Below are 18,295 nucleotides of genomic sequence, written 5' to 3'. Positions count from 1 at the left end.
GTGGTGAAAATATAAAGAGATTATTATGGATTAGGTGAAATTAATCTTGTAGGATTTGAGCAGTGATGGCTGCATTAGTAACATGTCATTTCACTTCCAGTCTAAACGAGGTCATGTGCGTTTTAAAGGGGAATCACAGAGACTATCTTTCACAGTGCTGCAACCCACTTGTGATTTCTGACCTTGTTTTTGTTAATGCGACCCTTACCACACTGAAACTCAGCAGTAAATAATTTAACAGTGACATCACAGCACTTAATTGTAAATGGCATTAGCTCTAGTTAAAGGGAGAGGGGAGAATGTAATAATAGTAATAGTATCTCTAATATCATAATCAGACCTTCCTATAATCACCTAAACAAACAAATGTACAAATGGGTACAATATATTACAGTGTATTTCACCAGTGTAATGTAAAAATGTGTACCTGTCTGTTTTTCTTGTTCTTTAAATTTGATTTCCCTGTATTAAGGAGGAACTATGCCCATTTTCAAAATTTGTACATGTTTTTCCTGTGGTCTTAAGACAGTCCAAAAATATTAATTAACATGACCAAATGTCTACTAAATCAAAAACCTAGAGTACTAAAATGTTGTGATGAGAATTGAAAATGTGTGGTGGCAAAGGGTATAAAGTCTGGAGCTGCTACACAGACAACGGACTGATGACACTGAGAGCACCCAGGGGAATGTTCTGAGTATATGAGTACATTTTCGGTTTCATAACTGACAACACTGCAATAATGAAATAAAGAATAAATCTTTTTTGGGAATAAAAAAGAAAACAAGCTGTCTGTGGGTCCACAAAATCAGGCTACAGACTGTATACCTGATGACATCACAAGTTTGAAACTTACTTCTCTTGTTTCTGGCTCATGTTCACAAACACTGAGTGAACTTTATATATGTTTATATTTATTTTATATTTGATAATTACGAATCATGCAGAATTACCCCCTTCAGAGTGTCATATTTTTTATATAATGATGTTTTTTAATAGACAATAGATGTCTTATTAACTACTTTAAATAATCTATCTATCTATCTATCTATCGATCTATCGATCTATCGATCTATCTTGCTTACTTCAGACAATCAAACGCTAGGCGGCGCTCTGTTTAGACCAGCTCACCACTTCTCTGTTTGGTGAACTTTGACCTCGGCGCTTGTGTCTGTGGTCGGATCTCATTCGAGGAAGAATTTGCTGCTTAGAAAATGAAAGTATTCCTCCAGATGAATGGTTTGTCATGGCTGCTGGACTAGCTTAGCAGCAGCTAAACTCAACCTGTAATACGATTTGCGGACGCAGCGTGCTACACGGCTGCTGTCACATAACATGACCTGCATGTGTGACTCGATGTAGGGATTTGTTTTGCTACATAGCTAGTTAGCTGTTGGCTAGCCAGCTAGCTAGCAAGCTCTGTCACTGCTAACAGCGCTAACTTAAAACATTGTTGCGTCCCGGCTTTAGAAGTTAGCGCATATCAGATGACCACCAGCCACTTCTTTTTCCGGGACTCATGACCGTCCCTTTGTCACAATGTTTTCGCGGTTAATTTTACCAAGTAACGGAACAAGCCTCCCTGAATTACTCAGTAATAACAGTGAACTAGCTAACCTGAGTTAGCTGGGTTAAAGCTCACCGTGTCCACCGTTAACATTTAAAGCAGCGCGAGCGGTCTCGAGCAAGCTAACCGTACAACCACCAGCTAGCCGGGCTAGCTAGGATACCGTTTTCCAGCATCAACGGTTAGCGACGGAATAACGTTACCAGCGACAATGGCTAACGTTACAGACCTGCAAACAAAATACAGCAAGCTGGCACAGGAGTACTCCAAGGTAAAACACTTTCTTTGTCCACCCATTAAATGATAATAAAGTTAGCTGTCATTGCTAAATACACAGTACTTACAAGGCTGGAGCACAGACGCTCCCTATGTGTTATTAGCATTAGCCACCAACATTTTATCACTAACGCATCAATAATCGATGACAGTTTCCATTTAAATACATTTACACATGTACTATAACGTTACAGGAATAGTGGATACCATAGTTGAAGCTGACCTCATGCCAGTGCAAGGAGATACACTCAACTGGGAGTTTATGACACTTAGCTAAAACTAATGTGATCTAACCGATATTATAGCCCTGCAATAAATCCTGCTGTCATTAAGGTTATATTGTTTTAGAGATGAGGTGATTTTACCACGAACTTTATGGTCATTTTGGAAGATGTAGTTGGTGGTACAGTCAAATTAAATTTCATCAGACTGAGACGAGTGTTCTTAATAAAATAGCATAGGTAGTACAACACAATACAAACTACAGCCTCCAAAATGACCATTTTGTTCAATCAACACAGCTCTTTGAGACAGTTTTCACGTAAACTGAGTCATCATGATCATCACACATGTCATGATTTGAGGTAGATTAAGTCAGGTGCATCTTCATTTTAATTTTAAATTTCTTAAAGTTATTCTAGTGTCATGCATTTGGCCAGTCCCACATGGGATCATAATACTGTATCTTAATTTACAACCATTTTCCAGTAATTGCACATAGAAAACAAGTTGAGAAGGAAAATAAAAGACACATTTAGTAAACATATAAGTAACTGAATGTATACTGATATGATGATGAATGATTCAGTGTTTATTGCAATACAGAATAAAACCAGATATGTTATAGGATTGGGGTTATCATGGCATGTTTTAGATTGAATGTTGTCATTTACATGCTGCTGCATTTGACATGTTAAGTAGCTAATGATCATGCTGTGTTCAAGTGCTGTCAGCTACTTTAAAGATTAATTCATTAACAAGTGACAGTTAAGACACAGTCAAGCCTTTGAGTCTGCATTTTCTCTCGTGAGCTGTTTGTGCCCTTTGTTTCTGTGTCAGCTGACAGCACGGGGAGTGTGTGCTGTTTCCTGTTTAACTCTGATCTCCCCGTTAGCCAAGCACCATATCCTGCTCAGAAAGTGCTGACTGTGTAACTGTCACACATGCTGCCCTTCTGCTTAATTAAGTATACATGTGTCAAAGACCACAAGTTATGCAGTAACGAGCTTTGGGTTTTAAACATTTTGGTGACTTGACTGTGTTATGCAGAATAGGATGAAAAAGCAGCAACCACACATAAGCATTTGAGAGAGATTTTCTGTGCAAAGGCAAATGTGAATTCACCTCACGATGCTGTGTCCATAACACATTATTCTTGTTTTGAAAACTGCCTTTCATTTCATTCCTGCCCATTGATAACATATAACCTGTATTCAACTAGGATGTCACATTGAGATCAAAACCTCTTTTACAAGTGAGATCAAGCCAAGCAGGGTCAAAGAACGTTTTGTATTGCATTCATGTCTTATGTCTTAGCATTTTCTTTTGTATGTTTTCACAGCTCCGTGCACAGAACCAGGTGCTGAAGAAGGGAGTTGTGGATGAACAGGCCAACTCTGCCTCATATAAGGTAAAGTGACACATACAACAGAAAAAAAATATTTCTGATCCACAGCTGTAATGTACAACTTCACTGTTTACTCTGTTTTTGGGATTCCAGATTTTTATCACAAACTGTTATTCTGTCTGTTTCTGAATAAGTACATCATCGGGTAGCCAGGCTAATGGAGAGGTGTTGTAAAAAACTATAATTATGTATTTGCTTAACAAATCCAGATGGTCACCTCATCTGGCCAGTACTTATTGCACTGTTGCTGTTTAGTTACGCTGGAGTTGCATAACAGAGTGGTGTAAGAATGAGGCTTGAAACGGCGTAGCTGAGTTAGCATTTTAGCTCTTCCGGTTCCTTCCTTTCAGAGTCATTAAAGTGGTGTTCATGTGTGAAAATTATCTTGCTGAACAGAATGTTTAAGTATCATGAACTTCTGTTTGCTACAATGCTTACTGTATGTTCTGCAATCCAAAATCCACTGGAAAAATCTCATTACTTTTTTGTGTCTCATGAGAACCGGGTGATGTCAGCCTACAAAAAAACGTCACCCCTGCAGCACTCTGTCAGCTCTGCCACATTCGCTAGAGAGCCTTTTTTCAATCAAAGCAAGTTCTGCATCAGTACATAGAGTGATGTCTTCATGATTTTGAGTTATTAATTTGCTTAATGTGCTGGTTTATAAGAAGTAATGAAGACATGTACAGCAAGTCTACGCTCAACATGTGTCTCCGTTATCCTCATCAGGATCAGCTGAAGCAGCGGGACCAGACCCTGAGGAAGCAGGAGCAGGAGATGGACAGTCTCAGCTTCAGGAATCAACAGCTGGCCAAGAGAGTGGAGCTACTGCAAGAGGAGCTAGCTGTCAGTGAAGCCAAGGGCAAAAAGGGGAAGGTGATCATAAGGGGGAATAAGGGAAAGGATACATAGTTTGGTAAAGGGAAGAGGGTGTATTCCCATAGTCATGAAATTAGTCTGGTAACAGAAAGATCAGTTGTAAGGGTGATTATGAAATGACAGTGATAATGATTAAACAGTAATGTTTGTAGAGTCAAAAGATCGTGATAAGCAGCCCCTATTTTATCTCTTCCTCCCCCAGAATAAAGCAGACTCTCCCTCACAGCACGGCCTGGAGACACAGAGTGTTTTTGATGAAGACCTGCAGAAAAAGATAGAAGAAAATGAGCGCCTTCATATCCAAGTAAGTAGCCACAGCGTGTTAACAATTGGTCTGTCATTGTTTTGTATATAAAGTTAATGCAGTGGGGAGACCTTCCATGTGATTGCTCTGTTTTCTGCTGTGTACGCATCAGTTCTATGAAGCAGACGAGCGGCACAGGAGGCAGGAAGCTGAGCTGACGACACGACTACAGGAGCTCGAGAGAGACTCCGAGCAGCACCAGGCTGTTGTGGACGGACTCACCACTAAGTACATGGAAACAATCGAGCGGCTGCAGAGTGACAAGGCACGTTTAGAGGTGAGGATGAGCCGCAGGAGAAGAATGAAGTACATTATGTAATTTTCAGTTTTGATAAAGTGTATTAAAGTGTGTTTATTTTTCTTATCTCCTGTTAGCTGAAAGCACAGACTCTGGAGAGGGAGGCAAAAGAGTGCAGAATGCGAACAGAAGAGTGGTACGTTCTCCCTTTTATTTGGAGTTAATGAGTAATTTAAGTCACTAATATGGTGTCAGAAAACCAGAAGGGTGATTTGCATATAGGGCGTACATTCATACCAGCATCCTTTCTTATTTTTCTATTTGATATTAACTTCTGATATATATGTTTTCTTCTACTGCAGTTATGATTCTCAAACCACATTAAATTGATTAACCAAGCAAAATGCATAATTGAACCCATTAAAGTCTTTTGTTTGCTCTCTTTCTGCAGTCAGCAACAGTTGAGGCGGTGCCAAGCAGAGCTGAACAGACAGGTGAAACAAAGCAGCAGTGTTATCCAGGAGAAAGTGCCCTTTAATGACACCAGTGAGTATCTGGCACCGAGCCACTCGGACAAAAACAGTCTGCTACAACGCAGACATCTATTTGAGAACATTTATGTCTCTGTCACTGATACCATAACACCATTCTGCCCAGGAGTAAATACTGTAATGCTACACCAAACTGTAATATTGCGCGTAAGAAGGCAGGAGGCTAAACCATTTAAGCTGTGTTTGTTGAGTCAATAAAGTTCAGTGCAGGGACTGGGGATCTGCTCTGGTTTAACTGCTTTCTCTTCTATCCTGCAGAATTTAGTGACTACAACAGCTTAAATGTGCCGCCACACAATCGAAGGCACCAGGTGAGTGAGACAACAGACCAGATTTTTAATGGGTTTATAGTGCCCAGGTGTTTATCATTAGTTCAATGAAAAAAAACTTGTTATTTATTATTACAGGTTATTCACTGTTGTCTACACTTACAGTAATATTCCCTCATTGCAACACATTACTTTCAACATTTTCTCTTTAAAAAAAAAAAAAAAAAAAAAATAGTATTTTTTAAACCAATAAAAATTTAAACCAATAACTTAGCAAGGAAGGACTAAAGCCCTGTTTCCACCAATCACTTTTGGTACGGTACCTTTGGAACCAAAAGTAACCCTTCAGACATGGTACCTAGACCCTAGCGTTTCCACCGCACACAGTACCCTTAAATGTGGGCGGGGTGGTTGTCACTCACTGCTCCGTCCAACACTCACTGTATTTCCTGGCTCTTCACCAGTGACACAGATGGAAGTCTCATTTATTGTTAATTGTCTACAGAGCTACATTTTTTTAGTTTATTATTTTTTACATACATACACGCCGACATTTTCATATAAAACAGGCTGCAATGAGAGTCTCTCTCTTTGTGGGATGTTTAAAAATAGCGGGTTTGTGCATTTTTGTCCTTCTAAGGCAGGCGCAGGGGTTTTGTGTTGCTGTAGCCCACAGAACGACGCTTCGCTGCGCTTTTTTTTCTTCAAGTGAGGATTAGAATATATGCAGTTCACATAACCTAGTCAAAATTAATGTAGATTTGTAAATGCTTGAAGATCCACTCATTACTAAAAGTGTATGTCATATAAAAACTAAAGTAATGGTCAAAGTTGTCACAGTGATTTAAGGGGTGTTGATTAATTCATGTCATCAGCTCATACATTGAGTAACTTAACAAATAAACGTTCCACCTTAAAAGTTGCCGGCAGTCGGCCCAGTGAATTGAATTATTTTTTATCCAACTCCAGCTGCTTTGAGAGGCAACAAAACATCCTTTCATTTTATAGCTACAGTTTACTAAGCTCTCCATGGTATGAACAGTGGTTACATGAGCCTCAAAACCAGCCACAACTCAGCCCTGAGCAGAGTGACCGTCCACTATTGACCAATCAACGGACTGCAGTGTTCACAGCTCCAACTTTTAGTACCAGATCTGTGTGCTAGGTACCCCAACAGAGGGATGACCAAAAATGGGGATGGTACAGAACGGTTCCATTGGTACCATCCACAACTTTTCACAGTGGAAACGGAAAAGAAGCATACCAACCTGAACTGTACCGTACTGCTCAGCGGAAATGGGGGCTAACAGTCCAAAACCCAAAGACATTAAAATTACTATTAATTAAGATAAAGAAATATATCAAAAACACACAATGTATTGGCTGGAACTTGGCACATTTTGTTATTTTTACTAAAAAATGACTTAAATTATTAGCAGTTAATAGTTATAAGTTGTTGATTTTTTTTTTGATTGATCAGTTAATCCTCTACTGGTTTGTCAGAAATACAAACAGTATGTTACAGATGTATTGATCCAGCTGGATTTCTTCAGAGACACTGAGCGTGACCTTTCTGTGGTTTCAGCTTAAAGCCCGGGACTTGGCAGGTCAGGCCCTGAGCTTTATCCAGGACTTGGTGGCTGCGCTGTTAAACTTCCACTCCTACACAGAACAGAGAGTGCACATCTATCCCCTGGACTCTTCCATTGAGCCCATCTCCCCTCTTAACCAGAAGGTGAGGCAGCCGCACACAAGAAATACAACCTGCCTATCATGTAACAGATGTACAACAATGTTAGCCATAAAAGACAGTAGCAGAGGGTTTACTCATAAAAAGAATTTCTGTGTTCAGTGTGTAAACTCAAATATACGATTTCCCCCTCTACCTAGTTCTCTCAGTATCTACATGAGAATGCAGCCTATGTGCGCCCCCTGGAGGACAGCTTCCTGCAGTTACACCAAAGCATCACAGAGGACACCGTTACAATACTGGTGAGTGATGTTTTGGACTGAGACATTGTGTGGGCTTGTTCATGGTGTTCGCTTAGAACCAGCCTCTTATTGTGTGTGTTTTTTTCTTGAATTTAAGGAGACTGTGGTCAAGCTGAAGAGCTTTGCTGATAATTTCTCCTCATACACCCACTTTCTGCAAAAGATTCTTCCCTACCAGCTGAAAAGGTCAGTGCTGTGTGTGTGTGTGTGTGTGTGTGTGTGTGTGTGTGTGTGTGTGTGTCTGTCTGTCTGTCTGTCTGTCTGTCTGTCTGTCTGTCTGTGTGTAACAGATAGAAAAATGGAGTGGAGGACACTGTATTGATCTTCTTTTCTCTTCTCTTCTCAGCCTGGAAGAAGAGTGCGACGCACCTCTTTGTACTGCTGCCCTCAGTGTGAAAAACCAGGAGTTGCAGAGTGACATGAAGAGAGTAACTTCTGTGTTCGAGAAACTGCAGAGCTACATTACCCTTTTGGCCTTACCCAGTAAGATAACATAAGCAGAAATATACAATATATGATATATGAATATATAATGTGCCATCTTTAGTGCTATTTATCAGTCTAGGTATTTTTGTTGTGCGTTGCCCAGTGTTGGAGATATCGGCCATAGAGATGTCTGCTTTCTCTCCAATATAATGAAACTAGATGGCACTCAGCTTGTGGTGCTCACAGCGCAAAAAAAAATACAGTCAAAAAACTTAACAGCTTCCAGAAAAAATGACGCAGTTAATCAAGATAATCCACAGACTTTGTTATTTTCTTTCTACTAAACAACACCCACCAACCATACCATCGCACAGAAGGAAAAAAGGAATCTCTTCATGAATGAGAAGTGGTCTTGAAAGTGCTAAATTTACACATAAATGGCGTCCTCCTTGGATGAGATGTAACATTAGCTAGCTCAGTGGTGCTAGGTGAGCTAGCAGTAGAGAGGGGTGTAAATTACCACGATAAGATACTACATTGATTCTTTGGACAACAGTACGGTATATGCCGATATTATAAAGTCTGCTGCAATACGATTTCGATTCAATGCGATTAGGGGGCCAGTGATCAACATTTTATCTGCCCATTTAACACAGTCAGTTACAGAAGAAGTTGCCACCCCTACTTTTATGCTTATGGCCATAAAATATAAAAGCAACACATAAGTAATGTCAGTAATAGTAACCGCCTAAGTGCAGTAAAGTTTACTTCAAACTGACTCCACTAGCACACATAAAACAGCACATGGGATTAGTTAACTTCCAGGGCTGTCTGCCAGAGAGACGTTTCTGGCAGAAATATTTTAGTTTTAACCCAAGCCATCATCTGTTTCCTAAAACTTGAGGTATATCTGGCTTAAAGCCCTGAAGGCAAACTTCTCAGAACAGCTATAAAACATGGACTAACAACGACATCGTTTAACAAAAGTATCAATTTCAGCTCAGTAACAACTGTCAAGGTTCATGGACAGAACAGTTGTTTTTGCTGGTGACCCATTACTTGCTTTTGCATAAATTAGCCTAGCGGCTAGCAGACTTTTTGTCCTCTGCACGTAGTTTAACAAATTACATGTAACTTTATTGTTTTTGTATTCACCGTTGGTTTAAGTCACTGCATCTCTCAACAGAACAGCCTGGTTGAATTTCAGTCTGCATGCAGATTTTTTGAGCCGAACATTATTTAAACAGAGCAGCTAATGTGGCTGTAGTGAGAAGTTGGCACAGTGAGATGTCTGTCCAGGCATTGTTTACTTATGGCATGCGCTCTGTCTGTTGAAAATATTTCCACACTGCTGATTTATTCCTGTGTAAATAACGTTATCCTCATAGTCTGTCTCTGGGCTGCTTGCTGTCTGCCTGTTGCTGTCTGACAGTGACACAGACTTTTAAATTAAAATGTATCCTAAAGCCGACGATCAGTATCGACATTTACTCTTGGCATCGATGACATTGGATTGTTGATCATTTAATGGATATATCAATCCAGTGCGATGGATCGTTACACCGTTAGCAGTAGATACATGCTTCCTTCTGTGCTGTGATACAGTACAGTTGGCAGGTGTGCTTTGGTAGAAAGGAAATAGTTCCTACATGAAACTGCTAACAAAGAGGTCTGTGGATTATCGAGTGCCATCCAGTCCCATTATATTCTATAGAAGGCAGACATCTTTACGGGCGATAACTCCAACACTCAGCAACCCAACTCACACCAAAACAATCCAAAATATTTTTGATTGTGGGGTGAACTGTCCCTTTAAAATGTCTGGTTAGGCCCTGAGCTTTTTTTCTGGATCTGGTGAACGTTTGATATCTTTTTGCCTAAAACTTCTGTCATCATCCCAGCTAATATGTAATTAGAAAAAATACTTCACAAATGAATGTGAATGATCATATTTTCTTTGAGTACTTGATTATATGGAAAGAACGAGCGCTTCGTGTGAAGTGATACGATGTGCTTGTATTACAAACGTGTGCAATGTGTCTCAGGTGTTCGGCAGGATGCCATGCCACAGAGCAGCACCTCAGCTGTCTTCACCCAGCTGGCTGCCTGCCTACACAGTCTTCACGATGCCATTAAAGGTGAGCAGCACCGTGAGCCACTTATTATCCGCAGCCATTCACAGCCAATGTGACACAGCACAACGATTCCCTCACGTAACCGCCTAGCTGCTGTTGCCATTCATAAAAGTTAGAATAGTTTTCTGTTTTCATGACAAAACCCGCCAGCCCAGTTTTTGAAGAGTAAATAAGCAGAAGCTTTAGTGTAGCTTCTCTCACACTGTGGTGCCAAATGAAAGTGTAATTTAGTGCTCTCTGGCAGAGAAGAGTCACTTATGTGTACAGCTGACACACTTAGCTGAGTGTGTTTGTGTAATTTGTAGCTTTGTCTTGGTTCTTGTGGGGACAGTGATTATGTGCAAATATACACTAAAGGCGTGTAGTTTCACAGTATCTACAATATGTAACACATCATTTACGTACCAAACAGTAAGGGAGCGTCACAAAAAAGCCGCCTGTGATCTCACAAGATGATAAAAATGTAGTTGTTGAAGCTGAAGATGGGACTCAAAGCCAATAGATGCCACAAATGCCTCTCCTGCTGCTCTCTTTCTTCCCTGTATGTCCAGAGATGTCAAAGCACTACAACCAGAAAGCCGGATTAGAGAAGGAGCTCCCCACCGTCACACAGAAGCTCTCTACCACCACAGAGTGCCTGCTGGGATCTTTGGGTTCTCTGACCAGCAGCACCGGCAAGGTACAGCCAACAGGGGGCAGGCAGCAGCCAGGCTAATATCCTTTATAGCACAGCTTCAAACAGAGAGTGTTATGTGTGAGCTGTAATACACAAAAGCTCAGTTGTAAGTAGCGGTGAGATTTCACCGCAACTGGATCACTTTGGTAATTTTGCCACCACAGAACGACAGGACTCAGGTGGGCAGCGGTCAAACGTTCAAAGGTACTGTCCAGCTCACAGTTTGTACAGCTGCTCCCCAGTCAGAGCAAAGGGATAAATGATTTCTCTTTGTGAGTCAAGTGAAGCGTTGGCTGAGATGTGTCTGCTGATGGGAGGCACAGTCCGGTGGGTTGCAGCGTTGAATAACACGCTGGCACGGGATGTGTGGAGCGAGCTGTGCTTTCAGAGCGATCATCTCTGCAGGCAAAAGCTTAATTGCTCAGACATTTATCATCCTGGACACTTGGTGGTGTAATCATCTCTCTGCTGTAAACACACTGGTTAATTTGAGGCTAAACAGAATGCTGAGTATCTGCGTTGAGATATGTAGGCACTAATTAACGTTGCTTTAGCGAAGGAGGCTGCAAAGATCTCTTTCGTTTTCATGATATGAGACATCAAGTCACTGTTTTGTTGCAGATTGCCACTTTCTTCAGCAACAACTTGGACTTCTTCACATCATCAGGCTACAGTCCAAGAGGCAGCACAGCAGCCCTCAACCCCTTGCAAGCAGAGAGTATGCTGGCCAACAAAAAGAAAGCAGCTGCCTATTTCAGTGCAATCAAAAAGGTTCGTATAGGCTCAGATCTTCTGGCTATTACAAGGTCCTGGCTGGTGACCGAGCATGTACAGTTAAAGCTCCCAGACTATTGAAGTTTGGGCCCATTGAGATTACAAAGACTACATCTGCAATGTCTTTTAAATTGCTTTTGTAAATATTTCATGTTTCATCGAGTTTTATCTGTTCGCTTTTGCCATTTTATGTTTTACTTTTATCAGTATTTTATTGCCCCTGTATTTTATGACTTGCTTTGCTTTTATTCTTTGTTTTTTCTTTTCTGTGGAAAAGATTTTAAGTACAGTATAAAACAGAAATAAAGTAGTATATAAATAAAGTGAAACAGTATACAAATTAAATTAAATGGACATTTTCCCACTGTTGTTTCTTCACTCAGGCCAGGCCGCAGTCTGTTCCTTACAGAGAAGCCCTGTCAAACCGTCGTATACTCACCAGCTCCACCGAGAGCAGAGAAGGGCTCACTCAGCAGGTATGACACAAAACTCTTCCTTTAAACCGTTTCCGTTGGTTTAGAATCGACTGAAGAATTTGCTCATCATTTTCCAAAAAGGCACTCTGTGTAATGCGGACAGTGTGAGCATGTATGAGTCAGTGTGCCAGCCAGGTCTTGCTGCCCTAAAGGCAGTGGTGTAATAACATCGAGATAAAGTAAAAATGGTTCCACATGCAATTATTTTTGTATATTTCAGTCGTTCATGAGAAGATAGCTGGTCATAAAAGTAAAGAAAGTCTTTCACAAGTGCAGGATTCTGTCTCATAATGATACAGTTATGTAATATTTCAGAGGAGTTGCTCTGTAGGGACAGGGTGTGAGGAATTGAGACGCTTGGCCAGCGAGTGCCTGCATGTTCTGTCCTGAGCAAGTTCAAAGGGTTTTCTCTTTGTAAATGTGTCTCCATCTACATGCTTCAATGTGTCATTTCAGCATTCAAGTTAATTGTGAAGTACATAGTCACAAAATTATTGTATAAAGATAGAGGTTTTTGTGATTTTGCCATTTAAGCCTCTAGCATTTAGAAGACCTGGACGCTAAAGGACCTTAGGACCTTTAAAGCCTAAGGCACTGGGGCAAATCTCTGATATTAGATAATACAAAGATACAGATAAACTCGACCAAACATGACCTCATCTTTCACAAATTTTATTTTATTTTGATCAGATCAAAAATGTTAAACCCCTACTCAGATTGTACAATTACAAACTGCTTTGTTTTATAGTTTCCTCATTTCCTCCTAAATACTGCTGCCCCTCCACTTCTCCCAACCTTCGCTCAGCCCTCTTCCCACAAGCTCACTGTCCAACCCTCTCCTCTCCCTGTTGGCCTTCCACAGGTGCAGCAGAGCCAGGAGAAGATCGCTCGGTTGGAGCAGGAGAAGGAGCACTGGCTCCTGGAAGCCCAGCTGGGGAAGGTGCGGTTGGAAAAGGAGAACCAGCGCATTGCGGAGCTGGAAGCGCAGCTTGCGGCAGCTCTAGGGGGAAGTCCAAATTCGCAGCCAGCTGCAGCCAGCACGCTCGCACAGAGCCATGAGGATGCAGAGAAGGAGCAGAAGGCTGTGGGAAAAGAGACTACGCTGTGCACCAGCCTGGTACAGTCACTTCATTGGCTGCTGTACTTGTTAGTTTTTGCTTGCAGAGGGTATTTTCTGCTCATAGCACTGGTGTCTGATTTGCTTCAACAAAGGGAGTATTATCGTTCTTTTATTGTAGCTCCCACGCTAAGCAAGTTTTTGCTTAATAAAAGTCAGACTTCCCGATGTGCTGATGCGGTACAATAGAAGAATACTGTTGTTTATGCATGTGAGTGCAGAGTTCACAGTGCAGTCACAATCCAGGGCAGTTTGACTCACTAGTCTGTTCGACTTGTGTATTAGCTTTTGTTGTTATTATTTCTTGCATGCTGGTCTGTCCTAACAGTGTTGGAGGCCTGTTTGTGCTTGAAGTGGGTTTCCTGTTTTGAAGTTCCTGACTTGTTTCTCTTTTGTGTCTTGTCACCAGGTTGGCATGTTGTGCACAACACCAACAGTTGAGCATGTGAGTTGTCAAACACTCAACTAATTAACATACTAAATGAAGAGCTCCTAAATAAAAAAAGAAAACACATGTAAAGATCATAATGCTTTCCAGAGGGAAAAGACATCTTATCTAGCTGGATGTTGTGTCTGCGTTTGCAGGTGGGAGACGAGGAGTCCAGGGAGCAGCTGATAAAGACTCACTACATGGCCAGAGTGGGAGAGCTCACCACCCAGCTCCAGATTTCAGACAGCAAAGCTGTGCACTTTCACTCTGAGGTGAAGCCCTAACTAAGCTGCTTGTTATTGCAAAGAACTGACCTTTTCATCGCACGCGGCCTCTCTAACATCGCCTGTCATCCGGGAAGAGATACGGAAACTTTTACGACCTCCACTAAAACGTCCAAAAACATTTAGTGCAGAACAGTCACTTGCCCTGTCCCCTCATGCGTGCTATTTTTGTCTGCTTCTTAAATTTGCTTGAGAACAGAGAGTGTAGAAGCTGAACTAGAAGTTAACCTTGTTTCTCTGTTCTTTCCTCTTTGTACTTCGGAAATGGTTTCTGAGCTCCATTATTACTAAGAGTTTCCTTTCTTTTTTTTTTTACTGAGAAACTGACACCTTATATTTTTAGTATTACGTCGAGGCTTGATCTGAATGTGGATACTTCTCTATGTGACATCCGGTCGCATTGTGACTAACTGGCGTGTCAGTCATCCATGTTTTGTATCGTAGCAACAAGAATGCACCTGATCTCAAGTCGCTGTCTCTGGTATTAAACTGTCAGTTTTTCCAAATTGTGCATTTAGCTTTGACGCTGTCCTCAAATATACCCATTTCTCAAAGGAATATCTACCTTTATTGCAGCTTTTGAAAAAGATCTGTAAAATGTGCATGTCATGTGTTAAACCTATCAGGGGACAGCAGTTGTTTACTTTCTTTTTCTTTTTTTCTCTCTTTCTAGTGTCGGGCTTTGGCCAAGAGATTAGCCATTGCAGAGAAATCACGGGAGACTCTGAGCGAGGAGGTCAAACTGGCTAATCAGAACATCACACGCTTGCAGGTAAAATGTAGTCTCATTATCAGAGAGCTTAGTATAGTCTGAGTATAGACACTGGCCTCCTCCCAACTCACAAAACATTCTCACTGACTTTGTTTACATGCAGAAAATATTCAGGTTTTTTTCCCCTTACTGTGAAAAAGACAATATTCCTACTGAGCTGTTTACATGGATAATGAAAATGAATATTCCACTAACATTCCTGTAGAAAAGTGCAAGGTCATCAGAATAGCATTTTTTTTCAAAGCTTTCCATCGGTGGCAGACTTGTTTGACCGTGCAAGTACAGCCTCCCTCTTTCATTTCTTTAACCACCTTCCTGAAAAGGCCAGCATTGCAATATTTGCACCTATCCAAAAACCTGTTAATACCCAACTCTTTCATAATGTTTAAAGGTTGCTGTGTTTCTCCGTTCGATCCGGAAATGTGGGCTTTTCTTTTGGGCATGCATCTCCATTGCGGCCTTGCAAACTGTTGTGTGTGCATCCATGACAACACTCAGAGCTGATGGTAAACAGGCAAGAGGCTGTGTGTTGCAAACTGCGGTAAAAGCCTTAATTGAGATACATATTCCAAATTCCCAAAGAATGATCCTAAAACCTGAATGACATCACCATATCCCACATGTCTCAATTGGAAAATGCTACACTCAGAAAGAGGCCCGATTCGGAATATCCAAATTAAATATGCTGTTTACGTGAGCAGTATCAAATTCAGTGCATGTATCACTGTAACTGTGATGTCTGGTACAGGATGAGCTGACCACAACAAAGAGGAGCTATGAAGACCAGCTCAGCATGATGAGCGACCACCTGTGCAGTATGAATGAGACTTTGAGCAAGCAGAGAGAGGAAATCGACACGCTCAAACTGGGCAGCAAGGTACAACGCCTTCTTTTGTGTCTGCTTTTCATCTTTGTTAAATCAAGCTCTTTTCAAAATAGTCGCCTTTCAAAATGTAGCTCCGCTCTCAGGTTTTGTTTTCAGCTGTCATACGATGTCACTCTCTATGTAAGTAAATCTAAAAGCTCCATCATCAAAGAGGAGTGATAAAAACCCAGCGGCTTCAGGGAGTGTGAAGGATCATTTCAGGTTTGGCGGTGAAAAGTGACATTGTAAAGTTTCTGTCAGTTATGACGTTGAACTGGGAGGTCATCGATGGTGTTGTGGTTGCTGCCGGGCCTGATGGGAAAAGCACCTGCTGGAACCATCTGAAGAAGTCGTTAAGTTAAAGCCGCAGAAATGGGGAGGCCCGTTTTTTTTTAAGCGTGCATGTTCCTGCTTGTGTGCGCACAGATGGCTGCGTGTTGGGAAGGTGCAGGACAGAACATGTTTGTGGGTTAGAGGTGGTGATTTTCTCTTGAAGGCCCGAGACTAGCCTCAGCATGTTTTTAGATTTTGAAACAGAATGCAAAACAAAACTGAGCTACTTAAACTTGCGGCACTTGAACGCAACACAGTGTTTAAAAATGATGTAGCAATCCCGGAAATTACTCGATTTAATTTTTTGCAGAACTGAGCTTGTATTTTCTGTTTCCTTTAGGGAAATGCCAAAAAGAACAAAGGTCGCTAGAGCTGCCATCTGAACTCTGGCTCCATTGCGGCATCACAAAGGATCTGGTCCGTGGAGCCTCCCAGCAGCGTCCTGGTACCAACACCACCACCGTCACCAAACCACAGGACGGCTACATGAGCGTCAGATTCCTCCACTGTCAGGCAGTGAACTTGTGTGGAGGCTTGAACATGTTTGACTGAGGAAGCTTCTTTTTTCCGTTTTCCTTGTCACAGCACCAGTTACAACATGATTTGCTGAAAATGCTTTCTGAAACAGTCCCGGAAGCTGCTGCTTGACCTTTTGTCCAAAAGCAGGGTGGGAGAGAAACAGCTTTTTCCCCCAAAAGAGACAGAAGAAGATAAACAGCGGGAACAGTTAAAGTTGGTAATGCTCAGACTTGAAGACCAAACCCTGTTGATCAGTGTGTGTACTTTTCCTGCTTTTAAACGTACGTGTGAGAGAAAATGAAATTCGTACTCCTTATCTGTGGGAGCAGGCGAACAGAGTAAATGTTGGTGTGGCTGTTTAGTGTGCAGTGTGTTGTCTCATAGTGTGACTGTGGCACCAAGCTTTACAACATGTGAATGTTGTTTTACACTTAGATTGTTTTCTTTTAGATCAAATTTGAGATTACATGTGCAAGTGGCTCCCAGGGCCTGTATGTCTACCCTGTATGACACAAGCATACATCAAAAGCTTCTGTAAAAAGGGCTTTAAAACCTGACTGAACAACTAACAAAGAAACACTTGAATTCATTCCTCATTTCGGAAAGTTTTCAGTCCTCCGGGAGTGGGAAAAAGACGAGAAGAATTGTCTGCCTTGAAGCACTGATTAACTGCGTTTACCGAGACAAAAGGGTAGGATGGACAAGTTAGAGCTCGTAAAATGGTGTCAGTCTGTCTCTGTGAAGTTACTTTGTAACATTAGTCTTTTTAACACCAAAGTAAGTGTGGATGTGCACTTAGAAGCCTGGTGTGGTACAATAGTCTCTAAATTCATATTGTAATATGTATGGACAAAAAGGGTTAATGTGAATATACACTCATTTCAAATCATGATATAATTGTACTGTATAATTTCTAAAAAAAAAAAAAAAAAAATCTAAATATATATATATATATACACAAAGGCATTTATTCAGAGGTTACAAATTTTTATTTTCCACTAAATTTGGAAAATCTTTAGCTAGTTTTATGTGTGTCTCCAGTGACGTCCAGTAAGGAGAGATTACGGGGAAGTGTCAGAGGGAGGTTGGCCCGTACTGTAACTGGTTCTTAGACAACTTGATTCATGAGTCATGGCAGTGTGCAGTTAAAGTTTACAGTAAACTAGAGCTTCTTTGGCTTGTAGTGACATGAGGAAAATGAAGGAAGAGGCCCAGCAGTGGTTATGAGCAGTTCATCTAAACCTCTGTTTGTCAATCTACACCTGCCAGCAAACCTTTGGTCACGAAGATTTGCCAACGCCCCCCCACCTTGGACTGATAAAAAATAATACTTGTACTCTCACAATGTAACCTGTTCAAAAGCACATTTAAATATGTGAAGCAAAATAAAAAAAAGCTTGTTGAACATATAAATGCCTCATGTACTTAGAGTTGCCTGGTTATTAATGATCCTGTCTGACCTAACTTTTCGTGCTGCATTTCTGGGAGTTGGAGGAAACTAAATTGCCTATAATTTGAAACAAAAAACCAGTCAGTAACACACCCTAACCACTGGGAAATGAGACAGCACCACTGAACTGGACACATGAGAACTGGAAGATTACTGTTTGATGTCGTCACTTTGTTTTGGAAGGAAAAACATATTGTGTCATTTTAGTTGGATTCATGATGCTTTCATGTACTCTTGGAATACAGGGGTCAAAGTAGTAAAAAACACCACTTATTTGTGCATTCAAAAAGTTTCAACCAGTACTAAAAAAACAAGAATATGGTGGTTTTCATCTT

General features: G+C 41.1%; 1 protein-coding gene across 2 annotated transcripts; it reads left to right on the top strand.

Moving 5' to 3' along the window:
- Nucleotides 1-1,165: 1,165 nt before the first annotated feature.
- Nucleotides 1,166-17,472, top strand: ppp1r21 (protein phosphatase 1, regulatory subunit 21). Of its 2 annotated transcripts, none has more exons than XM_049600686.1 (22): nucleotides 1,166-1,838; nucleotides 3,405-3,473; nucleotides 4,200-4,316; nucleotides 4,552-4,653; nucleotides 4,766-4,930; nucleotides 5,029-5,087; nucleotides 5,343-5,437; nucleotides 5,701-5,753; nucleotides 7,297-7,446; nucleotides 7,602-7,703; nucleotides 7,801-7,889; nucleotides 8,050-8,186; nucleotides 10,175-10,267; nucleotides 10,816-10,943; nucleotides 11,562-11,711; nucleotides 12,098-12,190; nucleotides 13,053-13,307; nucleotides 13,717-13,752; nucleotides 13,893-14,009; nucleotides 14,695-14,793; nucleotides 15,542-15,670; nucleotides 16,332-17,472. In XM_049600686.1, exons 1-22 carry the CDS (start codon nucleotides 1,779-1,781, stop codon nucleotides 16,359-16,361), a joined length of 2,328 nt encoding a protein of 775 aa, XP_049456643.1. In that variant the 5' UTR covers nucleotides 1,166-1,778; the 3' UTR covers nucleotides 16,362-17,472. The 2 variants fall into 2 exon arrangements, with proteins under 2 accessions (XP_049456643.1, XP_049456641.1); XM_049600684.1 differs by having other exon boundaries at nucleotides 4,200-4,346.
- Nucleotides 17,473-18,295: the final 823 nt, after the last annotated feature.

Source organism: Epinephelus fuscoguttatus, linkage group LG16 (assembly GCF_011397635.1).
Source record: "Epinephelus fuscoguttatus linkage group LG16, E.fuscoguttatus.final_Chr_v1".
NCBI lineage: Eukaryota > Metazoa > Chordata > Actinopteri > Perciformes > Serranidae > Epinephelus > Epinephelus fuscoguttatus.
This window is presented reverse-complemented; position numbering and strand designations above follow the sequence as displayed.